Raw genomic sequence first — 25,146 nt, forward strand, 5'->3', positions numbered from 1 at the left:
CAGTTGAAACTGGAGCAGCAGCACGACCAGGTGGACTGGGGACAGCAAGGTGTCATCAGGCCAGGTAGTCCTGAGGCATGATCCTAGGGCTCTTTCCGAGAGAGAGAATTAGAGAGTATACTTAAATTCACACAGGACACCGGATAGACAGGAGAAATACTCCAGATATAACAGACTGACTCTAGCCCCCCGACACAAACTATTGCAGCATAAATACAACAGTTTTAACTTGTAGCCTATCAACCAAGACCATAACAATAGTGTACTGCATTGTAGCAAGAAGCTAGATCATCCTTGCTGACCTTGCTGTCAGAGGTGCAAGATTTCATGTAGGCTAGTGTATGTGTGTGTGTGTGTGTGTGTGTGTGTGTTTGTGTGTGTGTGTGTGTGTGTGTGTGTGTGAGAGAGAGGGGGGCAGGGGTCAATTATTCCTAACACAACTGCCGCTTGGAGCTCTGTATCGAAGAACCATTCCATTGGATGGGTGAGCAAACTATTACTACACTACAGTATGTGTAATTCCATGTGCTGGCAATCAGGTTCAGATACCACATCCTGTCAGAGGATTGGGTGTCCTAAATCTGTGTCAGAGCTCACCTACAGTATGAGTCCAGGAGGGCCCATCAATTCCTTAACAATATCCATTTACAACCTTATACTGTACTGGATTAGATGGAGTTACAAGGGCAGATTTCACCACAAATCAAGGGGATATCATATGGGTTACACATACCTACAGTAGTATTTTCCTACTGTTTGATGGCCAAAGAAAGGGGAATGTTTCATGTGAAATTTTCTTCAAGTTATACCCTATATAGAGAAGAAAAGTGACTACATTTTTCTATGAAATACAGTAACACTCAAACATGTCAAAACATTTAGACTGCTTTGAGGGAGGAAATATCTGTCTCTTTAAAATAACAAGAGTGGAGCTTATTTCCATAAATATAGTGTATGTCCTCCTCTTCCTGGTACTAGCCTCATGTTTGGAACAGAGAGATCTGAACAACATGGCAAGCCATGGAAATCAAATCAAATGGTATTAGTCACATGCTTCGTAAATAACAAGTGTGGACTAACAGTGAAATGCCTATTGACGGGCCCTTCCCAACATTGCAGAGTGAAAGAAAATAGAGAAATAATAAAATAAAACACGTAATAATAGATACACAATGAGGAACGATAACGTGGCTATACAGTACAGGGGATACCAGGACCGAGTCAATGTGCAAGGGTACAAGGTACATAATTGAGGTAGATATGTACATATTAATAGGAAAAAAGTAACAGATAGTAAACAGTAGCAGCAGAGTATGTGATGAATCAAAAAAAGTTAGAGCAAAAAGAGTCAATGCAGATAGTCCGGGTAACTATTTAACTATTTAGCATTCTTATGAAATCAGATGTAGCTTATGTAGCAAGCAAGTGACTTCACTTTTTATTGCCTTCCAGATCTGTAGTTCCTTTGCTAACAGCCCCCTGATAAATAAAGTGACCTTTGCCCAGCGCTGACCTGCATCAGGTGCTAGGACAGCTGATGGTATGTCCCAAAGACACATAGAATCAGAATAGGTAGAATGGGCATTCAAATTCAGAAGATCAGCTTGTCATGTAATTTCTCCAAATCTTGTTTCTATCTCAAGTGCTATACATGCACTATGGGGTGGACCATGGACATCTGGGGGGTTTCAGAGCAATCTCAATTCTACTAATCCTAGTTCTATGTAAAGAGATGAGTGACTAATGTCGGGCCAATGGTAGAGCTCCAGTGCAGCAGAAGTAGTTAATGTGTAACTACAGGGAGGGGCAGCGCTGTGTGGAACCTGTGTCTGTACCTGCCTGTTCGCCTGTGTCTCAACCTACAGCTGTCTGAAGCTGACTTTACATGCCTTTACTTTATTTGCTATGCTAGTAATTTGTCTGGATAATACATCTTTGTGAAACATTTACCCTCTGAAGTGGAGTAGTTCTTTGTTTTGTGGATAAATTCATTTGTTCTGACATGGTAAGTGTATTTACTTTTGTCAAATGGAAGCTGTGAATGTGAGGCAGTCATATGCCTTGAGGGCACACTAATGATCTGAACTATATGCACTACAGTGAGTAGAGCAGTGGTATTAAAGGAACAAAGACTATAAACAACAGGGTCAGGCAGGATAGGCTGTGAAGATAGTTATTTACATGTGACTTCCGTGTAAGTAAATGTCCAACAGTCCAATAACTTTTGGGACTAAAGAAAGCAGTGACCTAGCTGTTTTGTAGGAAGTGAAAAATACTGTCTAGCCGGGAGAATGTCAATACAGGAATGGCTGAGGCTGAGCGATAGAGCAATATTTGCTTGGCCTGCTTTCAGATATGTTCAAATTATACTGTATATCCCGGTGTTTTTGAATTGCATTCTGCCCTGTGTATTGGCTCCTGTATTTGTGTGAATTGATATGGATGAGTCTTGATTTTTTGCGAAGTCAGATTAACATTTCCATACTGGACAAACACAGGTTTTCCATTCTCTTTGTCTGTGTGATGATCTGTGGTGAAATGGATCATAAAAATGTCTATCATACAGTAGCAAAGTGTCATGTTATTCTGAAAACTATGGTTACAGTATGTCATACCTAATATGTGGATAATATTCAGAGCAGATTCTCTCCTCTTCCTCTCTGTAGGCTGACTACAGTTCTCAACAGCCAGCCTCCTCTAAAATGGACTCAGTGCAGGGCCAAGTCAATGAAGTTAAAGTTATACTCAAAGACAACATCAACAAAGTACTGGAGAGGGGAGAGAGGTTAGATGACTTGGTTGACAAGACACATGACCTACAAGCAACCGTAAGTATTATAAGAGAAAGACAATAGTATTTTTTTAACCTTTATCCTGGTGAGGTGATAAGTAGTGGTTCCTCTAGTCTAGAGAAAGGTGTTGAACAGCCAATATGCTTCTGGTTTATATTTGACTTAACCTTCCATAATTCCTTGAATTTTCAGGCAGACTCCTTTCAGAGGACATCCACGCGGGTAGCCCGCAAGTACTGGTGGAAGAACGCCAAGATGATGATCATCATTGGAGTGATAGTTCTGATCATCCTCATCCTCATCATCCTGTTTGCTACAGGTGTCATCCCCAGTTAAATTGCCTCACGGACTCCTACAGTACTACATCCTCGCTAAAAGGAATAGGATGAACCACGATCACCAACAGTCATGTTTTGAATTTGATGAAACTGTGGTTTCATTCTGGTCTTCTCCCCAAGGCTCAAGGTGGATTGTGTATAGTAACGTGACGAAATATAACATTTCACATTATGACTTCTGTAAATAAGCGTCCTGGAATTTGTTTGATTGTTTTTAGATTATATCTGTTCATTTGATGTTTAATAACATACATTAGATTGTGTATTTTTGTCACAAGAGAAATATTACAGGTAAGGGGCCTCTTCTCACAGCATCAGGGTGCATTGAATGCTTTATATTTGTGCTTAAAGGGGCAATCTGCAGTTGCTACATACATTTTCTGATTTATAAGTTGATATGTACCCATTGATTGTTGAAGAATGTAACTTATAAATGCCTCATGAGCTTAGTTCAACTGTTGTACCCCATCAGAACCCCAAATATAAGCTTGTTTTACTTCAATGTTTGTAAACAAAGTAAATGTAAACAAACACAATATCCTCAAACCATGGTTAAAACTACAAATGCTATATCATGGATAGTCAGTCCTTTCATCCATCGCACCGTCTATGAATTTGAGTAGTTACATTTCTCCAACCCCATCCCGCAACTTTTAACCAAAAGAGGGGCGGGGAGTCGCTTTGTTATTGTTTCAACTGCTGATTGCTGCTTTAGAAAAGGTGGCCACAATAGTTCACTTCATTACAGTATACAGTTACACTCCACTAGCAATATAATACTGTCCAAGGGTAAAGGTTAATGTAACAAACAGTTAACACTGTAAAAAAAACAATCCATTTCAATTTCAGATACGTTTTTTTATTTAAATGTTTTGATGATTTCTGAATGTTCTATATTTCTGTGTACCATGTCAAATATATATTAACAAAATGTTTACTTGTGATAACTACGATAAAGGATATAGATTTATTTAAGGGCCCATTTCCATTTGCTTTTGACCGCAATATAAATAATTTATTTTCTGGCCCTGACCAATCCAATTTTATTTATCGAAGACAAATTTCCACCTCAGGGACAATTAAGTATCCTAATCCTATTTGGGTTTCAATAATGGTAATTTATGCCTTAACAAAAAAGCAATTTACATAGAATATAACACACATTTAACAAAAGGGATAACACTGAGCGTAAGTGAATAATCAACTTTTAAATATAATTCTGCATATATTCCTTTCACACAGTGTAACTCAATACAAGACGAATAGGAAACTTTTAAAAGCTTTGCAAGAAGAAACAACGAAATACAACACTGAACATAAATTCAATGTGCGTAGATCAACTGAATACTCTGACTGTGTCCTGTCTCAAGCCGTCCATAATAAAGGAAACTCTTGACTGAAACCTGTCACTTCGTCTGCCAACGCTCCTTCACAAGATATCCTTCAATCTTCCATCCTGAAAAAGACAAAACAAGTCAAACTGTTAATGATGAAGGTCACTGCACACTAGTAGGGCTACAACTAAATGTCAAAGGAATCCCGTCTTTACCGTTTCCATTAAGAAAACACAATACAATAGATACAAATATGTCTTACAATTAAGAATTAAAAACAAGTTAGTCCATAAGCTAGAAATCCTGAAGTGTGACAAATTAAAGAGTTCAAAGCCCAAATACAAAACCAATGAGTAATGCCTTCAATTGGTCAAAAAGATACACATTAAAGAAAGCATTACATGCAACTTTCCAGGAAACATAGAGATACTTTGATACTTTCTCAAAAGGTTAAAAAGAGAATTTTGTTAGAGGAAAATTAACGTTTAAAGGAGAAGTTTTCCCACCGCTGTCAGTAACACAAGCAAACAATACAAGTACAAAAATAACGCACTTCTCCAACGCAGTAGCATCCAAGTACAAACCAGGTTTTAGCTCATGGACTACTGGCTATTACTGCTACAAGAGCTAAATAAAGAAAAGCAAGAATTACAGGTATGATTAGGAATGAAAAAGACACTGGAAAGTCCAGAGAAAGCCGTGTCCTTTGAAAAGTAAATAGTTATTTTCTCAGTATCATGTTGTAATTTACCATTACTTGACGGGGGAGTAAGGGCCTGTAAAAAATGGCATTAAAATTACATAATTTGTATTTAAGTTTTACATTACAAAAAAACACATTACAGAAATTAAACAAATGAAAATAAAAAAAAGTGGACAAAGCCGGACATGTCCCACTTAGTTTTTATTTACAATGCTGAGACAGGATGTTGGAAGACCATACCAAATGGCAGCATTCGAGAGTGTACGCCTCTCGTACCCGGTCCGCATTGAGCGGGCCAGAGAGTACCGGGGAGGTCAGCTCATGGCCTGCAAGGAAGCTCCGCTGGCAGGTACAAACAAGGTATATGTCAGAGTTAGGAGACAACATTATTATTTTCTCTCTTTCACTCTCTTTTCCCTTGTAAATCCTTATCTCTTGGTATCCATTTTACTGTAGTAATAGTAGTACTATACCTGTTAACTTTACAGTTACAAAATGGCTCATAAGAGGCAGCAGAAATAATTCACCAAAAAAAGAATGTAGCCTCTATGTTAAGACTACTGTAAAGCACTTTTCAGGTGCTGTGAAAAACTATAAAGAGAAAAACATTATGAGGGTTTATTATTATTATTATACAGAGGTAGATACATTGCACTTTATCTAGGTTTGTTGTAGGTGACTTATAAAACATACCTGTCTGCATGTGTGGAACTTCTGTTACATCAATACGGTTTGTAATTGTTTTGGTGACCACCTCGCCTGGGGGACTTCCCATAACCACCCTGCTGGTCTGCTGATTGGACAGAAAAAACATTATTATATGAGTATATGATAGTTCTAGCTCTTAGATAAGATAGTAGTACATATTCAAAATCAGTTATTTTCATTACATATTTCCTTTGTTGTGTTGAATATTTAGTAATTTAGGAAACGGAAAACAATGAATAAAGGTAATGCGTTTTTAACAATATTGTTGGTTTTAATGTCATTTTTTTATATTTATTTACAGCATGTACAGCATGATGGAATTTCACTCAAATACTAAAATATAAACCATACAGTTAATCAATAAGATTCAAGAGAAAAAGTCCATTGTCAACTTATCCATACATACACATTATTTACATACTTAATAAGTACATTGTTTTCTTAGTGTGCCTTCACCAAAAATATGACATACTGCTGTAGTCACCATATCCGCCGTAATAGTTGTTGTAACCAGAGTAATCATAGCCACCGTAGCCTTGGTTGTTGTAGCCATAATTGCCGTAGTTGTTGCCGTAACCTTGGTTCCAGTAGTTGCCATATCCCTGGTTCCAATTCTGATTGGGTCCTGAAATACAACAAATTGTCCATTTGGTATTATTGAATTGACCAAAAACATATGATTTAACAAACATCATACATATCATTACTCAAATGTAATACAGTACTACTAAATATATGCAAAGTATTGGTGCAGGGAACTACCTATTCTATCCAGCCAACTTACCCTGTCTGCCGGGAGGCCTGGAGGGGTATCCCCCTCTGCCACCTCCGCCCCAGTGCTGCTGCTGGTACTGCTCCTTGGACATGGCCACCTTAATCTCACACTGAAGACAGGAATAAAACATTTCAATAACCATGCTTTAAAGCTTCAAACTCTGACTGACATTACACTGCAGTGTATTCTCATTAATAATACTAAAAGATCACCAACTGGACCTGGCAAGGAAATGCCATCTGAAAAACATGCATTGAAGGCAAAGTAAAACTTGTTTTGAGCTACCAAACATATTCTGTGGGAAGTATTAGCAGGGTAAGCCATGATGTACTGTACCTTGCTTAATCCTATATTATGGTACTTTTTCTCCATGATCTTCTTCACTCTCTCCTCCTCTTTGAAGGTGATGAAGCAGAAGCCTCGTCTCTTGTTGGTTTTGGTTTCCATGGGGAGCTCAATGGACTCCACCTGTTCACACAGACAACACAGGAATATAATAACCTCTTATTCAGCAAGGTTTCAATGTTTAGAAGGCTTGTCGACTTGTGAGGAAACGAACACTCAATATCGACTCGTTCCGCTAACTAGTTTGGTCTGATCCGATCATTCAAAATGGTACCCAGGCTAGCAAACTCTACAGAACATCTGTCAATGTAATCTTTTTTAAAAGTCTACTGTAGTAGCCTACCTCTCCAAAGGCACCGAAATATTCTCTGATCTTCTCCTCTGGAGTGTCTGGAGAAAGACCTCCTACAAAGACCTTTCTGATGGGCTCCTTGTTCTTCATGGCCTTGGCCTTCTTAGGGTCGATCACCTTCCCATTCAGCTTGTGGTCCTTCTGTAAAACCACCTACCAGAGGCAAGCCACAGATAAAACATCATTATAATAAGGAAACTGATAGAGCAAAAATGATTCCCATCCCATTGCTGCCATGCCATAGAGGTTAAGAGCGCTGGGACAGTAACCAGAACATTGCTAGTTCGAATCCCCGAGCAGACTAGGTGAAAAATCTGTTGATGGGCCCTTGAGCAAGGAACTTAACCCTAATTGCTCCTGTAAGTCGCTCTGGATAACAGCTTCTGCTATATGACTAAAATGTAAATCTAATACCATATTCACACTATATAAGAGAGATAGATATAAAATAATCTTTCACAATCATCCAGCATGATCAATACCATTGAACACAATCAGGAATACCTTATCAACGCTGTTAGCTGCTTTAAACAGAACAAAGCCGAACCCTCGGGACCGGCCTGTCATGGGGTCAAGCTTCAGGGTGCAGTCTACCACCTCCCCAAACTTGGAGAAGTAATCCTTCAAATCCTTCTTTGTTGTGTCCCAGCTCAGACCACCAACAAACATTTTCCTGCATTTTGAGACAGATACGGATATTTCCATTCTGCATACAAATTCTCAGACTGCAGCTGTGTTCCAATTCTCTCTAATAATTTCCTTTTCTCATATGCTTTCCTTTCACCCATCAGTAGGAAAGAAGGAAAGGAAAGAAAGAGTTAAAGCCTTTAGAGAGGGAACATAGCCAAAGTCATGGTTTAGGGTCAACGTTATCATTATAGTTATGATTATGACAATTAGCAAAGACATCATTTGATAATGCTGTAGCTTTTACAAGCTGTATGTTTGTAGTGGATGATTTAACTAACATCTCCCAGGTCGTCACTAAAACTTACCCAGAGACAGCATCCCTAGGCCACCCCAGCATCTGCCTAGCAGTATCATATTTCTACATCCATTTCTCATATACACAACTCTAAATCCAGCAAGCACCGTCTGTCTATGTAAGCAAAATGGAAGGTTCTGGTCGCCTGGGAGCTGAAGGATGACAGCCACAACAACAGGGAGACAGTGATGCTGCTGACCTGACCTGCCCTGAAAGGATCACCCATCCCTCCATCAGCAGCACTCTGTCTGTAATATTTCGGTATTGGCATTCAACTCAAGTTGTTCCTCATTTAAGTTTGCCAACGATGCGAGGAAATGTCAAAATTATAACAATTAGCTACTTGTCCCTTCTTCAAAACTGAGCTAACTAGCTAGCCATATAGGGAACGACAGTTATCTTAACGTTAGGCTAGCTAGTTAGCGGTCTCACTCACCCCTCATCCTCTTCGTTTTTGCTGGCATCAATCTTTGATCCCTCGGATTCTCCTGCCTGGCCGCCCTCTGCAACGGTCGGCGTCTGCTCTTCGGTGCTAGCCTCTCCGTCCTCCTCCATTTTCACCACAGTTGGATCTTCGCCGGTTTCAAGGTCCGACATTTTTTTATGTTGCACAAATTGCTAAAGGTAGCTAGCTAATCAGGTGCTGTCGAGGTTGCGTGCTAACGCAAGCGTACTACAGCTGCTGACTGTCTCTCGTCTGTCTTGTTTGCGTTGGAAATGGGACTCGTTCTATTTTGCCCCAGGTTAGTAGGTTGCTAAAGACCAGACACTAGGCATAAAACAAATAGTCACAACAGAACCACTCACTCTGCTTTTGCTGACAATTACCAACTGTACTACTTAATCTAGTATGTTTGCAAGATACCAGCTGTTGGCAGCTTGCTATTTTGCTAGCCAGCTACGTAAACATAATGGCGTCATGTATAAAATGGTGGGACTAGCTTCAGGGAGGTGTATTTCTAGACTATTAAAAGCAATTCTCAAATAGAACAACTTTTGCTATGCTTTGAAACGTATTGCACTGCAGTATGTTATATAACCGTCTGGTTTGTATTGATCTTTTTCGCACTGACTGAATTTGACAGGTTCCATACGCAATATCTCTAAACAGATCTAGAAAATATGGCAGGGTTTATTCTCATGTCACGATAAACACTTAGTACATTAGTGTTGTGTGAATCAAGTTGTTTAACGATTACTGCACCTGGGCTGAAGTACCTACAGGTCTAAATGTTCAAGTCAGAGAATGACGCGGCAGCTATAGTCGGTGTTATGAAATGAAAAACAGAATATCAAGTACTACAAAGTCAAGCTCATTTGAGTTTTGTACCCTCTTTAATAATCCCTTTATCCAAAAAAACGGCAGAAAATCCAAGCTTAAAACAAAAGCAGGACAAGTTGAAAATCAAGGTAATAAGAACACATTAAATCACGATGAAATGAAAACTAGACCTACAAGATGAAGGGAAGGGGGGGACTGGAACCAAGAAACGGCAACCTCGCTATTTACAAAGTCAGACACGCTGCATGCCAGCTTCAACTCAGGAAGAGGAGGACAACGAAATAAGGGCCTGGTGTTTAAAACATGAGCTGATCTGAGGACAGGACAGGATTCAGCCCCCAAAGCTTCCTCCTGGGTACAGGGTCATTCTCCAGCCAGCCCGTCTGCAAACAAGGACACAACACAACACAGTAGATGTTACCAACTTTGGAGCTCTGCAGGGCACAGTGAACCTTGCACGTCCATGTTTCACTGTTTAACTTCTGCTTGTGTCGTCAACTTAAACTATTAATAGTTTATTTTTCTCCATTCCGTTTTAAAGATCATGTGTAGAACTCAGCTTCACCAAGGTTCTGTAGCGTGTCCTGTAAACAGCTCACTGGCCAGCAAAAGCTTCAGCTCCAATTAATTGGTGGGTAAATTTCACCATTAAGGAGCAAGCCCAAATATGACCCTAACTAAAAGTTTACAAATTTGGTGGACATTTAAAGCCAGATGCACAAATAGCTCATAATATATTTTGAGTTGTCAGCTTTTTATGGCATCATAAAGCTGGTTTACATATGATCTTTAACACCTAAGTAAAAAAATAAAATAAAAAAAAGTTTTTGGGTGTTTATCAAGTGAAGTTCTCTAAGGGCTATAAAGAAAAAGCAATCATTATGAGTTTTAGCAATTTAAGAAAGGGGTTCATTATAGAAAAAACACTGAAGGTCCAGAACTGAAACAAGACCACTAAAATTAAGAGAATACACAAATACAAGTCAAAGTACATTTTTACACTTTCATATTAATATCCTGTAAAAAATCAATTTCAGACAAATTGTTATAGCAAACACTTTAAAAACTGAAAAGAGATTAATTTCCTTTCTCTTATGTTTCTTTTTGTTTATCGCTGGTTACAGGAAGTGTGAAGAGACCATACCACAGGACAGCGTTTTCTTGTGCATGCCGTGCTCTCTGCCCGCTATGTGCGTCGCCCAGAGATTGTCGTGATCAGGCGACACACGGCCTGCAATGAAGTCTCCGCTGGCAGGTACAAACAAGGTACAACATCAGAGTTAGGAAAAGGAAAACTAAGGATAGGTCCTTACTCTGTACCCTTAGCAGTACTTTACCTGTTAACAATGCTATCAAGTCTCTTTATGTTATTTCCTTATGAACACCTGTTAAAAAGCAAGGGAAAAAAGGAGAATCTCCAGAAAAAAAGCTTACGTTTTTTCTGGAGAGCTTAATAAAAATAAAACGCTGCAAACATTTTTTGCAATTAAAGATCTATAGACATTACTTTTTAGTTTTATGTCAAAATGGGGGTGTGCATCGTAATAGTAACCACTTGCTTTCTCTCATGATAGGTTTTAGAGTAATTGTTTAGTGTCTATTGATCTTTAAATTTTGAAGTTTTGTTTTAAAAGTCAAGCCTTAGGTGGGAGTGTGGTCTTACCAGAATTCTAAGCAGGTCTTGTTGGATCAGATCAGCTCAGTAAGGCTGGTAGTTGTTCTGGTGGGTTGTGACCTCTCGAGAGGCCTTCCCATAGCTGCTCTGCTGGCCTATGGGAAGGTCAAGGGTTAGAGGTCAGGAAGATGAGTGTCACAGGCTAACTAAACAAAAACGTAGCAAAAGGAAATCCTATCAAGGTATTATCAATGGAGTTTAGTTGACATGGGAGTCATGGTACATGGGAGTTTTTTCAAGTCCACTTTTCTTTTTTTGCGTAGCAGTAATCACAAATAATCAGTAGGATGTAGTCTGCAGTGTTTGTTTACCCAGTTGTGTTATTTTTGCTTGGACTTTCAAATTGAATGTTATTGTATCAGTATTGAGATGCACAATCATGAGTCAAGACATATGTACCAAAAACTCTATACAGCTCAGCTGTGTTTTACTTTATATACCCAGGAATTGAACTACAAGTACTCTCAGAAGTGTGTGCAATACAAATGCAATCTTAGAACTTTACATGGGCTGAATGATCATTAATGTTGCAAGTGTTCCCTGTAAAATAAAAGTGCATTGCCTGGATATGGAGGACCCCTCACAAACATGCACCAGAGCAAAGAGACCCAAGGCAGGCAGCATTACAGACATCTGTTTTATTTTTTTTCCAGAGCTATTGATTACATACATGGAGACTTTTTTTTCCACCTGTTGTCTTAGCTAGAAGTACATGAGTTGTTGTTGGGGGCTGAAAGGCACTGCTTGTTTCGATAGTTGGCATCAATAGTGTAGCTTACCATTGTAGTCGTCGTATCCCTGTCCATAACCATAACTATTATAGTTGTAGCCAGAGTAGTCATAGCCTGCGTAGCCATTGTAGCCCTGGTTGTATCCATTGCCGTAGCTACCATAGTTCTGGCTGTAGTAGCCGTTGTAACCTTGGTTGTAGTTACTCTGACCTGCACAGAGACAATGGAGAGGTTCAGTGTGACAAGTCTTGATTTTCTTTTCAATGTACTGTAATCCATGCCCTTTTCAGTTGTCAGTACTGTCATTGTTGCATGTGTCAAATGCCACACGAGAAATTCCTTGTTGGAAGAATAAATAATGATAGAATAAAAAATGATTTTCATTCTTCAGTGTCATAGGGTAGATGTACCTCCTCGTCCCCGGCCCCTGTATCCTCCACCTCCTCTCCCTCCTTCGTAGCCTCCCCTCTCTCCTCTGTGTTGTTGCTGCTGTCTATACACTTCTTTGGGCTGGGCCACTTTGATTTCACACTGCAGAGAAATCAGCCCATTAACCAAGACACTTGTGGAAAACAGTGATGACACTTTCTTCAAGTACCTACAGTCACATGTTATTTGACTGCCAACATTCCTCAAAATGGCTGTAAACTAAGTTGGTTAAATAGCATAGAAATAATAGCTTTGCCTATCAGCGCAAGATGTGTAACATCGTTCAAATGGTCATTGTGAATAAGTGGAATCCAGCTACCTTTCCACTCCCAACTTGGTGGTATCTGCACTCCAACAGCTTTTGAACAGGAGTCTCCTCACAGTAGGTCACGAAGCAAAACCCACGTCGCTCGTTGGTTTTGGTGTCCATGGGAAGCTCGATGCTGTCAATCTGGAAACAAAGTTTCTCTCAGTGGCTATGAAGACAGTAATCACACAATTCTGCGTGTCTCTCAGTCTTTGTACCACGTGAAGGCGGTAAATTATGCTCTAGCTCCAGGGCCACACTCGCTCAGTGGACTTACAGCTTCCTAAAAGTGTGGGTTTACCATATCAAAAAACGTAGAATAAAGCATATGAATACGTTGACAGTGCACTCATTCTGTCACTCTCTTACATCTCCAAAAGCGCCAAAGTATTCCCTGATCTCCTCCTCTGGGGTGTCTGGGCTGAGGCCTCCGACAAACACCTTCTTGGGCGGTTCCTTCCCCTTCATGGCTTTGGCCCTCTTGGGATCGATCAGCTTCCCGTCCAGCTTGTGCTCCTTCAGCTCCAACACCTGCATACAGGATGTGTCAGTGAAACAGGGTGTGTGTGATCAAGTGATGTGAGTGGATGCCAACTATGTATGTCTTGAAACTATTTTGTTTAGAATTAAGAGCGCAAGACAAGAAGAGACAGCCTGTCCTGTTCTCTGCTCAGTGAGTCTGTTCTAGTGCTTACCCGGTCTACACTCTCTGAGTCTCTGAAGAGAACAAAGCCGAAGCCCCGGGACCGACCCGTCATCAGGTCTGTTTTGATGGTGCAGTCCAGAACCTCTCCAAACTTCGACAGGTAATCCGTGAGGTCTGTTTTGCTGGTGTCCCAACTGAGCCCTCCAATGAACATCTTGCTGTGAATGGAGAATCAAGGAGACAAATGCAGTCTATCAAACAGTCATAACTACGTCCTTGTTATACATCCCTAACAACCTGAGTCACTAGCTATGACTTTGTTCTTAACTGACTTGCCTAGTTAAATAAATGACTAATTTGCTTTAGGTCAAGCTGTTGTCACCAGCAAGCTGATTAGGCCTAACGATTCAAACTGTCTAGAACGGTTAACTATAAAGGCAACAGCTAGATCAGTGAACTGTATCTAACTAGCTACTACACACACTTCAGATTCTAGCTTGGGTGGCCACTGAGTGCATGTACAGGACATGTGTAACTATTGTTGTTCTGTCAGAATTCGAAAAACCAGCAGTAACATTAACGTAGTGCAAGATAAAAAAAATGAGCGCCAATAATCAACACGACATCAATCTGATGCTAAACTAGCTTGCTACAAATAACGCGGTGACAACATGTTTCACAGCACATAGCCAACCTCGTTTGCACACTTAGGGTACTTGGCCTGAATGACCTGACGCCAGTTAGTTTGCTAACGTTAGCTAGCTAGCCATGCATGCATGATCACAACGGGGACTGGCTAATATTAGCTAGTAACCTAATACACGTTAGCGTGTTACCACTCCAATAACACGTTACGTTTGAATCAAAGATAACGTAAGTTGTCTCCAGCTGGCAGAAATAACACTAGCTGGTTAGCTACACCTACTAGCTAGCTCCTCTTGCTGAAAGTAGCTAGCTAGGCTAACATCAAGCCGCTTACCCGTCATCCTGCTGGTTTTTGCTTGCATTTATCTTGGAGCCCTCTGGAAACTCGTCTGTACTGAAGTCAACCTGGCCTTCGGTCTCCATTTTCGAATGTCAACTTGTTATTAAATCGAAATGTGTATTTAACGTTAGGCCTGATTGCTAAATACTTTTTGGGACGAATTCAGTCGCGATTGCTATGTAAAATGGCTGACATCAAGGGCGGACTGGGTGGCGGGGAGTGACGCAGATGATGTGGTTTGTTTGCGTTGGCTCAGTGGGGAGGCGCTGTTGTCTTTGCTACAAGCACTTTTTACGTAAATTACTGATTGGCAATGTTAAAACTGATCACAGATGATCATCATTAAACAACTTCCTGGGTTTAATATTTTTTTTACCAATGGCAATTTATTCTAAAATGTCTGATTTTACTTTCTTCATTCTTGTTCGAAAATTAAAAGCAACACAGTAAATTACCTTTTTGTTGCCTCAAAACGAAATACTGCATATTATTTCCATTATTATCATCACCAAACACCAAAGTGACTGAACAAAGGTTTCAAACATCTCTGCAAACACTTCTGTCAGATACTGTAATATTTACCAAGGAGAGTATGATATCTGCGCAAACGCATGTGGCTCTGTCGCCATCTAGGTTGATTTTTCAGACAGTGTCACCACCAAAGCCGCGGTCCTTGCAGAGGAAGGGAAACTACTTCAAGGTCCCAACGGTGAGTGACGTCACCGATTTCAACGCTACTAACCAAGTTTTTTTTTCTAACGTACTACTAGCGCGCACCACTAACTAGCTAGCCATTTCACACCGGGCATACTCATACAGTACCAGCCAAAGATGTTGAAAGCACTGTACACATGTTGTGCCCAAACACTGGCCTTATAATGAGCTACGACAGAGCAGAGAATCTCTTGATATGGTTATGCAACGCTTCACACGTTCTAGAAAATGTGGAATGGGACATTCGACTGCGCATGGCCATGCCTGTGACCCACCAGTAAATACAACTATTGTAGCGAAATGAGCAATGTTATGATATTGCAGCACACCGTGTCCTTTTTATTTTCCTAACCTAGCTAAATGTTTGGTCATTTAATATTTTATGTGTAGCATTCCATGCTGTTTTACCCTCGTGGTCGTCATTATCACGGCTTCCTGGAAACAGAAGCCTTTCTTTGCTCTCATGCACGCTCTTGAGCACGTTCAATGGGTCTGGCTGCTTTATGTGTGCTGACGAGTCTGCTCTACCCAACAATAGCTAATTGAAAAGTAACCCAAAAAATATATTTGGAAAGGATTTGGTAGTCCCCTGTTAGGGTTTGTTCGCTTTTCTCCAGCCTGGGTAGCAGGGTAACGTTAGATAGCTAAGCTAACAGTTAGCTACTAACTACAGTAGACGGCTTCAGACAGGAAAATGGCCAGTGTTTCAATCCCTGAAAACACTACCGCACTTTTGCTGGATATTGAAGGAACTACGACACCAATAACGTTTGTAAAGGTAGCTAGGACAACAAACCGAGACAAATGCATTGCTTTTGTAGTGTTTTTTTTTTGTAGACTGATGGTTTGACTGCTAGCTAGCTACATGCTAACGGTGCTATTTCTCTACTATAGGACATTTTATTCCCATACATCAAAGATCATCTCGAGGAGTATCTGTCGGCGCACTGGGAAGAAGATGAATGCAAACAAGACGTGCATCTCCTTAAGAAACAGGTAACTGGTTTGCTGCAAACTGTGGACAATGATGACCAGTCAGCAGTGACTGCACACAATCTCAGACGGAATATGCAACACCCATGCATTAATTTAGGTTGAAAACCTGTACATTTGATTTGTTGAACCAGTTAATGATTGCTTGTGTGGTATGATTAGTACAGATTAGTACATTAAACGACTCTGCTGTTCAGAGTTTGGCGTCAACAGCCATAGCAACCTAATCTCGTGTAGCTAACTATTATTGTCATCTGTTTTCAACTGCATGGATTTACAGTGGAAAATATTTAAACAATGTTTTTATTTTCTTCTAAAGAGCTAGGCCTACATGGATTTCAGATTTCCTGTGTTTTCATTGTTTGCTGTAATCCAGTGGGTTTGGGTTTAGCCCATATATATGAGCTATGTAGGTCACAGATAATGGGTGGATTTGATTAGCTACCAACCATATAAGTCATAAGTGATGATGTGAGTGCAGGAGATGAGACAAGCTTTCAGAGCTGCACTCATATTCACTGGCTACTACAGGATGCTGCTTTTTTTTCACCAGGGACTGGCAAACTAAGGTGGTTTAACTCCTTTTGAGGACAGCTTGCCTAAAATCAAAACTTGCACTTGAAAGCTGACTAGATTGGTCATCTGAGGGACCAGAACCAGGGGGTTGATGGACACTGACATAGTTCATGACACGCTATCTACATTCATAGACAAACCGATTACAGTAAGTTAGTTAACATTATTAGGTTCCTCAATAAGAGATGCAGCCAGGAGGTCTGTTAATTGAGCTATGAGATCTTTTCTCCAATGAGCTTACTGAATTGGAGAAAGCAGAACGATGATCAGTTCTCATTATAGCATGGTGATTTCCATATGTAATTGACTGGAATGAACAGTTTCCTGTCTGCCAGGAGCTGCCTGTCTCTATCCTTGATGGGAGTGGTTGATGGAGAGGAGGGCAGAGGCCAGCCTTGAAATATCAATGCACCAAACAAGCCCCATAAATGTCAGTCAATATATCTATGTTGGACAACTCCAAGCGTTGTCAATGTGTAATCGATCCCTGCATCCTAATGAACATGTCCTGTCCCGGTCATCATGTTAGGTTGAGGAGGACCTGCGTCTGCACCGAGCGTGTGCGCAGCACTCCCTGGACCAGTCTGGGCACACGGACGAGGAGAAAGCCATCAGGGAGGTGGTGGACAACGTGCTGTGGCAGATGGCTTCGGACAGGAAGTCCACGGCTCTGAAACAGCTGCAGGGACACATGTGGAGGGCGGCCTATGCTGCCGGGAGAATCAAAGGCGAGTAAGTAGCTGGGAGTGTTCCTTCTATTGGACGGAAGGGGATGTAGGAGGTTACTGGCGGCAGGTAGCCTAGCGGTTAAGAGCGTTGGGCCTGTAACTTAAAGGTCGCTGGTTTGAAGCCCTGAGCCAACTAGGTGAAAAATCTGTCTGTGCCCTTGAGCAAGGCACTTAACCTAAGAGCGTCTGCTGAAAATGACTAAAGAGTACTACTGTCTGAGGGATGAATCCTTAATCGATCTTAGTGCAAATCTCCCATAGACCTCACTTCATGGTTAACATAAATCAGAGATATGTGTGCACAGATTGCAAGATTAGATTCTTCCCTGCATGAATGTAGGTCTACAGGCTGTGTAGCCCTATTGTTATTGTGCTCAGGGTGATTGCTTCAAACCGCCTGTGGGAGGATCAAGTCCTATTGTACTGTTGCATTTCTTCCAAATGTCACCTTCAAACCCGATGACTCATCCCGATGAAAAGACAGGATTATTAAGGTGTGTGTGTGTGTGTGTGTGTGTGTGTGTGTGTGTGTGTGTGTGTGTGTGTGTGTGTGTGTGTGTGTGTGTGTGTGAACCAGGGTGTACCAGGACGTGGTACCGTCCATCAGGAGGTGGAGACGACAGGGCCTGAAGGTTTATATCTACTCCTCTGGCAGTGTGGAGGCTCAGAAACTACTGTTTGGATACTCTGTAGAGGGAGACGTACTAGATGTAAGGAAGTCTTCTCTTTTATACACCTGTTTAGAACACACACTAATCTACATTGTAATACACTCCAGCTAAATTCAGATTTTCTCAATCCTTTCAGTTATTTGATGGCCACTTCGACACCAACATAGGCACTAAAGTAGAAAGTAAAAGCTATGTGAGGATTGCAGAGAGAATGGGCTGCCCGCCTGAAGAAATCATGTTCCTGACAGATGTCACACGAGGTAAGTGTTGTAGCAGGCGGATTAGTTTAACACTGAATGTCATTTACATAAATCAGACTGATCCAGAGCCTTTCTACCTAGCAGGATCACCCTCCGAAGCCTTGCCAGCCTTAGCTGTTACTCTGAATTCAACAGTGGATTTTTCCACTAGCTAGTTAAAGGGCTTGTCCTGAACTAAAACAACCCAACCAGCATTAGGCCAGTAGAGCTGCTTCTTATAGAATATTAAATAGGCATATTTGAACTTTTATTTGACTATATTATGAACTGTTTTATGTACACATGTTCTCAATAACCTACTGGTTAACATGAAGGAAGATAAATAATACATTGACCATATTTTTATATCCAAAGCCATGTAGCTAGCCCTGCACTAATCCAGAATAGCATTTGGAAAGGCTGTTGTATGAGAGTTAAATCAGTACTGTATTAGTGCTCTGCTGCACTGCAGCGAGGGCCTCCCCCTGAGGGAAGGCAGATGCCATCATGTTAGTGTAGCGGTGCGCAAACGCATAGTCACACAGATACCTCAGGGGCTGGGACCACAACCACCATGAGGCCTCCATGTCACATGTTCTACTTTCCTTTGTTGTGTAGAATGTTAACTTAAAACCAAGGGTTAGGGCCTCTGTTACACCATGACTGGGACTTGAGTAAGCCTGCTGTTGTGGGATCCTAGTGTAGCTCATGAGAGGTGGCTATTACAGTAGTGTGTTTTGTTCCTCCCTGCAGAGGCCAAGGCAGCGGAGGATGCTGGTATGAACGTGGCTGTAGTGGTGCGGCCAGGGAACATGGAGTTGACAGAGGAAGAAAGATCTCACTATAACCTCATTACAACCTTCAGCCAACTGGAAGTGATGGGCAGCGCTTAACACTGGAGAAGAGGGTAGGGGTAGGGGGTAGAGATGCTACTGTCCGATTTTCCCCTTCACCTCCCCAAAGTGTATGCTCATCGACCCCCCCCCCCCCGTGGATATAAAAAATGATTGGTCTTCACATGGGAGTTTTCACCATATATCTTACACCTTTGCATTGTTTTTAAATCTGAGGGGGAGTAATGAATGCACACTTCAGGGAGAAGGGTTGAGAAACAGAACACAACCAGAGAGTGGGAGAACACATTCACTCACTGGCCCTGTTGTATCAAGTTCCCGCTTCCCCTAGCACCTGCTGCCCTTAGGTCTAATGAAAGGACTGGAACGGTAAAAGCGACGTGATGGACGCTCCTCTAAACCTATTGGAGAGCCATGTGGAGCCATTGCCTTATTGCTTTCACCTATCTAGTCCTTTCAGAGGCTAAGGGAATGAGCTACTAACCGAACTGGAACCGGGAGGGGAATGGGAGGGTCGGCCATTGATCAAAGGACTTTGGAAGTACACTAAGAGGGGAGCCTGGGTGCCAGTCTGTTTCTGCTCTGGCCAGTGTAGCGTTGTTGAACATAGGAACAGTTGGGTATCCAGGCTATGCACAGGGTGGGTGGTGGGTAACAAGCACTAAGAGCCGTACCAGTCTGCAGACTGCACGTTTAAGGGACATGACAGGGTTTCTTTTTTTTAAGCATTTTAAATAAAAACTATTTAAGCTGATCACTTGGTATTTTAACTGTAATATGGTTAAATAGGCTCTTGGAAGTTGAGTGCTACATTACTGCACAGTGTTTTATCATGTACAGTGAGTCACATTGAAACATGTACAGGATTGGGCTATACTCAAGTCATCAATCAGAATGCAAAGGCAAGTTTTATTGTAAAATATAATTGTAATGTTCTAACAAACAGCAGTACAACACTAAGATGCATTTGTCAGTTATGCTTGAATGGTAATGATAAAGCCTAGTGTTGTACTAAGAAATGTGAAATAGAGAGAACACTGAAAAAGGTTCCCATGACTTGTGTTGTTTAATGGCTGCAACAGTGATATGGTTCAAAATGGCATCATTGTACCTGGATGATAATACTACTGTACTACTCATCTTCACAGAGAAGCTGAGATCGGCTTCATCACAAACGGTTTGTCTTAATTCAGGTTGAAAATAGAGGTAGACAGACGGACAGGAAATAGAGAGAACGCAGCAGGACACCTCTATGTCGGTAGAATGAGAAGACTCAAAATGGGAGTGGTGATGACTCCATCACACATTCTATTGAGGATTTGGCTGCATTCATTTGAAAGGAAGGTCAGTGGGGTAGTGTCACTATCAATCTGAGATATGAGTTATCTATCCTACAACTCACAGCTACATAATAAACAGCCATCTTCATGCACATCCATCTTCAATTAAACCGTTTAGCAACTTTTAGCGAACACCCCTGTTACTGTTGATGAGATGACAAAGGTAATGATGCCTTCTTTGTGCTCATGGAAAGAGTTTGTTGCTTTTGAAAGATCATCTCTAGGTACAGTAGTTGTAGAAAGACAGTCGTTCACAGGTTATTGTGTTCAAACAGGCAGACATGCTGTAGTGATTGACTAACTCTTCTTCAGTAACTAAGAGACAAACTGGAGCCCTTGACCCTTACAAATATCATGTTCATTTGTAAATTACCCCCAACTGACAACCACAGGCAACCTAACTGTTTTGTAGTACTCCAAAGTTCTATAGCTGGTTCTGTCCTCTGGAGCCGCCCTATAGCTGGTTCTGTCCTCTGGAGCCGCCCTATAGCTGGTCCGACTGGTACTCTGACACCTCGGAGAAGGTTTCTGACAGGCTGAGAGGCGGATCGCGGTCGTCGGTGCAGACAATCTCGAAGTGGTAGTGTCTGAACTCGATGGCAAAGGTGGCGAGGAAGCCCAGGAAGAACATGACTAGCGCCCATTGCGCCCGCGCCGCATGCATGTGAAGACGTTGCGCCATCAGGGCAAAGTCTGAACGGGGGGGGTTAAGGGTCAAGCAAACACTTTACAATATGTACTTTCAAAATGAGGAATTCCTAGCTTCCTCTTTCATGGTAAACACTGATTTAACATGGCTGAATAAGTGAAAGAAAGGTTTCCACCACTACAGCTGTATCCAGCCAACATACCCATAGTAATGCCCTCACTTTACCGTAAGTCTCTTTGTTTAAAAGCGTCTGCTAAGTGACAGAGTGAGTCCATGGTGCAAGCCAGAGGAAGGATACAGAGCAGCATGCAGGCGGTGACAGCCCCTGACAGCAGGAAGCGAGGGATGCCCGCCCTCCGGCCCTCGTTCCTCAGGTTGACCTTCAGAGTGATGACAGATTGCACCCAGCAGAACAACGTCCCCAGGCCAAACGTCATGGACGTCCCAATGTTGTGGAGCTCCTCGTCATTTGACAGCTGGACCAGACACATTACAGACATGGCTCTTATTTGTTTCATTTCATTACTGTGACCCTGCTACACACTCTGACAAAAATCTGATTATCGCTGCAAACCAAGGTTTTCGTAAATTTTGTCAGTGGTTCTCAAATGTTTTGTGTCTGGATGTAGGGGCTAAGGGTTGTGTAAGACTAGTGACTCCTACGAAGTACGCCAGGGACAGTCTAGGGCAGGGCTTTCCAACCCTGTTCCTGGAGAGCCTACCTCCTTCATGCCAACCCAAATTTAGCGCACCTAATTCTAATAATTAGCTGGTTGAAAAGCTGAATCAGGTTCGTTACAACTGGGGTTGGAGCGAAAACCTACAGGAGGGTAGCTCTCCGGGAACAGGGTTGGAGTGAAAACCTACAGGGGGGTAGCTCTCCGGGAACAGGGTTGGAGTGAAAACCTACAGGGGGGTAGCTCTCCGGGAACAGGGTTGGAGTGAAAACCTACAGGACAGTAGCTCTCCGGGAACAGGGTTGGAGTGAAAACCTAGAGGACTGTAGCTCTCCAGGAACTGGGTTGGAGTGAAAACCTACAGGACTGTAGCTCTCCAGGAACAGGGTTGGAGTGAAAACCTACAGGACTGTAGCTCTCCAGGAACTGGGTTGGAGTGAAAACCTACAGGACTGTAGCTCTCCAGGAACAGGGTTGGAGTGAAAACCTACAGGGGGGTAGCTCTCCGGGAACAGGGTTGGAGTGAAAACCTACAGGGGGGTAGCTCTCCGGGAACAGGGTTGGAGTGAAAACCTACAGGACAGTAGCTCTCCGGGAACAGGGTTGGAGTGAAAACCTAGAGGACTGTAGCTCTCCAGGAACTGGGTTGGAGTGAAAACCTACAGGACTGTAGCTCTCCAGGAACAGGGTTGGAGTGAAAACCTACAGGGGGGTAGCTCTCCGGGAACAGGGTTGGAGTGAAAACCTACAGGGGGGTAGCTCTCTGGGAACAGGGTTGGAGTGAAAACCCACAGGGGGGTAGCTCTCCGGGAACAGGGTTGGAGTGAAAACCTACAGGGGGGTAGCTCTCCGGGAACAGGGTTGGAGTGAAAACCTACAGGGGGGTAGCTCTCCGGGAACAGGGTTGGAGAGCCCTGGTCTAGCGGTTAAGGTAGCTTTTCCCAAACTCGGTCCTGGGGACCCCAAGGGTTGCATGTTTTGGTTTTTGCCCTAGTACTACACAGCTGATTCAAATAATCAAAGCTTGATGATTAGTTGATTGATTGAATCAGCTGTGTAGTGCTAGGGCAAAAAACTAAACATGCACCCCTTTGGTGAGGACCAGGTTTGGGAAACGCTGGGTTAGGGACTAGGGGAAGTGTCTAGGGGCTCAAGGTTTTTTTTCTGGACAGAGCCAGCGACTCCTACCTGGAAGTTTCCCACCAAGGTCATGCCGAAGCAGGCCAGGGACAGGGCCACCAGACTGCCAATATTGAGCCAGGGTTTATGGACCCGGGGCTTCAGCTGCAGGTATCTGAGGACACCAATGATGAACCCTGAAAGGAGAAGACCCATAAGGGATCTCTCTGGTCTGGTATTCTCTCTAACCATTTCATACCTGGTACTGGGGACCCACAGAGTGTGCAGGCTTTTGTTTCTGCTCAATACTAACCTCATCAATAACTGTTTGTAATGAGCATTACATGTTCTGCCGCTGGAACTGCTGACTGTAAATCCATCCAAATCAATACACAGTACTTCCCCATTTTATAATTTGCATCCTGTTGTTTCTATTCTTGTCTCTCCTCCATCTCATATCCTGCCATTATTATGGTACAATGTCCAATGTTGACTATGTTTTCATGTACATGTAAACTTTATATGATAGAAGATAGGAGAACATGCATCAGGCTTACCTACGAAGGCAGCCAAGTTCATGACCTGGCTAAAAACACAGCTGGCCGGGGGAGCATTGCCTGCAATGCTGAGAGAGAGAGAGAGACAATTGTATTGACAGGAAGCACGAATCCTCGGTAAAGATCACTAACCAATTAGGTTGGTACTCATAGGCTGTGTACCTTATATATGGAGGGGATTTAGTTCCAGATCGCCTGTGAAAAATTGCATCTAATATTTAGAAATAGTTTATGGTCATAATAACTGGAATAACATATTTCTACGTTCTTCATTTATATTCCACCTTACTTGTATTCTGAACTCAGGGGTGTTATCTTCTCATCTTCAACAGCTATAAAATACCTGTAACCAAAGTAATTTAAGTTAAAGTCACACACAGCTGTAAAGCCGAATGGTGAGTGAGATAACTGAAAAGATCTGGAAAAATAAGACACTTACACAACCCAGAGTCCAGCAGCTGTGAAGAGAGAGTACATGATAGGGAGAAACGTCCAGGGACTGCACTTCCTCATGGTGTCTCCTGTAAACAAAGACCATTTTAAACATCTCCACTCTCTGGCAATGGTGAGAGGAAATGGAAGGAGGTAGAAGTGTTTTAGAACCACCTGAAGCAGAACATGTAAAACCTGTCCTGAGATATTTGAGGGAATTACTGTAACTCAAAATAGAAGTACAGGAATGCTGTTCTGTTCCAATGCCACACTTACGAATGATAAGACCAAGCCAAAGTCAGGTCCGGGGGTTAATCTACAGAAGAAAGACACAATATTATGTTACCTGTTTTTACAATTTGAGACTGCAGTTCTCTCTTCCGGATTAACCTAACATTGAATGGCTAGTAGCCTGCTAGCTGTTACAACAAACGTAAGGCTGTCTTAAATAATTGCACTTATAAAAGTCTTGAATTAACTGACATGTAAACAGAAAGGTGTATGTATCTACAGCCAGAATAATTTCAGCACTGGATAGCGTCGAAAAGCCCATTGGGCCAATGTTCTGCAGCCGTTGATTTCAGCACCACTGCTACTGGACAGCTCCCGTGTCTACAAAGCTGGGGAATGCAAATTGCCAAGGACGACCAATAAAACACTATTTATTACAGCCACTCAGTACAACAACAACAACAATCACTCACTGACTCAGTCAATTTGCACGTGCATCAGATTGAGCCAAGAAAATGTATATTTTTGTGATGACTGCATAGATAGATGGTGAATGTGTTTGCCTAGTGCATAGCCTTGAAGAAAAACGATGTAGCTAGCATGTAGTTCTACATTTTACATTCTATCGCGGGCCGGTTGGGTATTTAACACCTACCCTGTCAATATGTTATGTAATTTCTACCATGATACTTTCACAACAGCGACAGATTGACATGTGGGTCACTGATAACAGCTCACTTTCCCAAACAGTGTTTTATTGTATTGTTCCCCACAACCTATAAAATGGAGGATACCTTCCCTAACTGGCTTCCCCAATCCCAATACCCCCCCTCTATCGGTCTCTGATCAATCGTCAGACAGAAAAATGAAATACCTCGTTGCCAGCCAGCGCCTGTTGGATTTAGATTCCGTCTTCTTCTAATTTCATAATTGACTGAAACACGCAATTTGTTATCAGTCGTAGTCACAAATGGTCATA

General features: G+C 42.1%; 5 protein-coding genes across 21 annotated transcripts; 2 read left to right on the forward strand and 3 right to left on the reverse strand.

The window, feature by feature from the left end:
- The first annotated feature begins 1,815 nt into the window (after window positions 1-1,815).
- Window positions 1,816-4,527, forward strand: LOC115149317 (vesicle-associated membrane protein 8). The gene is made up of 3 exons (XM_029692086.1): window positions 1,816-2,005; window positions 2,667-2,828; window positions 2,985-4,527. The coding sequence occupies exons 1-3, from the start codon at window positions 2,003-2,005 to the stop codon at window positions 3,126-3,128; spliced, it is 309 nt and encodes a 102-aa protein (XP_029547946.1). The 5' UTR covers window positions 1,816-2,002; the 3' UTR covers window positions 3,129-4,527.
- hnrnpd (heterogeneous nuclear ribonucleoprotein D) lies at window positions 3,974-8,955 on the reverse strand. Of its 11 annotated transcripts, none has more exons than XR_003866838.1 (8): window positions 8,769-8,955; window positions 7,852-8,020; window positions 7,339-7,500; window positions 6,987-7,118; window positions 6,660-6,759; window positions 6,348-6,500; window positions 5,408-5,960; window positions 3,974-4,586 (listed from the first exon to the last, which is right to left on the reverse strand). XR_003866838.1 is itself a non-coding variant. In XM_029692076.1 (8 exons), exons 1-7 carry the CDS (start codon window positions 8,927-8,929, stop codon window positions 5,890-5,892), a joined length of 933 nt encoding a protein of 310 aa, XP_029547936.1. In that variant the 5' UTR covers window positions 8,930-8,955; the 3' UTR covers window positions 3,974-4,586; window positions 5,861-5,889. The 11 variants fall into 11 exon arrangements, 9 of the variants coding, with proteins under 9 accessions (XP_029547936.1, XP_029547934.1, XP_029547932.1 ...); XR_003866837.1 differs by having other exon boundaries at window positions 5,018-5,960; XM_029692076.1 differs by having other exon boundaries at window positions 5,861-5,957; window positions 6,360-6,500.
- A 693-nt stretch (window positions 8,956-9,648) lies between these two features.
- On the reverse strand, window positions 9,649-14,998 carry LOC115149313 (heterogeneous nuclear ribonucleoprotein D-like). Of its 4 annotated transcripts, XR_003866839.1 has the most exons (9): window positions 14,382-14,998; window positions 13,452-13,620; window positions 13,126-13,287; window positions 12,769-12,900; window positions 12,431-12,551; window positions 12,069-12,230; window positions 11,278-11,384; window positions 10,759-10,862; window positions 9,649-9,997 (listed from the first exon to the last, which is right to left on the reverse strand). XR_003866839.1 is itself a non-coding variant. In XM_029692079.1 (8 exons), exons 1-7 carry the CDS (start codon window positions 14,468-14,470, stop codon window positions 11,314-11,316), a joined length of 906 nt encoding a protein of 301 aa, XP_029547939.1. In that variant the 5' UTR covers window positions 14,471-14,998; the 3' UTR covers window positions 9,649-9,997; window positions 11,278-11,313. The 4 variants fall into 4 exon arrangements, 3 of the variants coding, with proteins under 3 accessions (XP_029547939.1, XP_029547938.1, XP_029547937.1); XM_029692079.1 differs by lacking the exon at window positions 10,759-10,862; XM_029692078.1 differs by having other exon boundaries at window positions 9,649-10,862.
- LOC115149314 (enolase-phosphatase E1) lies at window positions 10,745-19,916 on the forward strand. Of its 2 annotated transcripts, none has more exons than XM_029692081.1 (6): window positions 10,745-10,880; window positions 15,996-16,097; window positions 17,200-17,402; window positions 17,976-18,108; window positions 18,206-18,329; window positions 19,062-19,916. In XM_029692081.1, the coding sequence occupies exons 1-6, from the start codon at window positions 10,851-10,853 to the stop codon at window positions 19,199-19,201; spliced, it is 732 nt and encodes a 243-aa protein (XP_029547941.1). In that variant the 5' UTR covers window positions 10,745-10,850; the 3' UTR covers window positions 19,202-19,916. The 2 variants fall into 2 exon arrangements, with proteins under 2 accessions (XP_029547941.1, XP_029547940.1); XM_029692080.1 differs by lacking the exon at window positions 10,745-10,880 and adding an exon at window positions 15,117-15,879.
- A 135-nt stretch (window positions 19,917-20,051) lies between these two features.
- tmem150c (transmembrane protein 150C) lies at window positions 20,052-25,146 on the reverse strand. 3 transcript variants are annotated; one of them, XM_029692083.1, is made up of 9 exons: window positions 25,042-25,146; window positions 24,213-24,252; window positions 23,944-24,025; window positions 23,794-23,847; window positions 23,667-23,699; window positions 23,505-23,572; window positions 23,017-23,144; window positions 21,450-21,627; window positions 20,052-21,195 (listed from the first exon to the last, which is right to left on the reverse strand). In XM_029692083.1, exons 3-9 carry the CDS (start codon window positions 24,015-24,017, stop codon window positions 20,987-20,989), a joined length of 744 nt encoding a protein of 247 aa, XP_029547943.1. In that variant the 5' UTR covers window positions 24,018-24,025; window positions 24,213-24,252; window positions 25,042-25,146; the 3' UTR covers window positions 20,052-20,986. The 3 variants fall into 3 exon arrangements, with proteins under 3 accessions (XP_029547943.1, XP_029547944.1, XP_029547942.1); XM_029692084.1 differs by lacking the exon at window positions 25,042-25,146 and adding an exon at window positions 24,420-24,511; XM_029692082.1 differs by lacking the exon at window positions 25,042-25,146 and having other exon boundaries at window positions 24,213-24,511.

This window comes from Salmo trutta, chromosome 15 (genome assembly GCF_901001165.1).
Source record: "Salmo trutta chromosome 15, fSalTru1.1, whole genome shotgun sequence".
In the NCBI taxonomy this organism is placed as follows: domain Eukaryota; kingdom Metazoa; phylum Chordata; class Actinopteri; order Salmoniformes; family Salmonidae; genus Salmo; species Salmo trutta.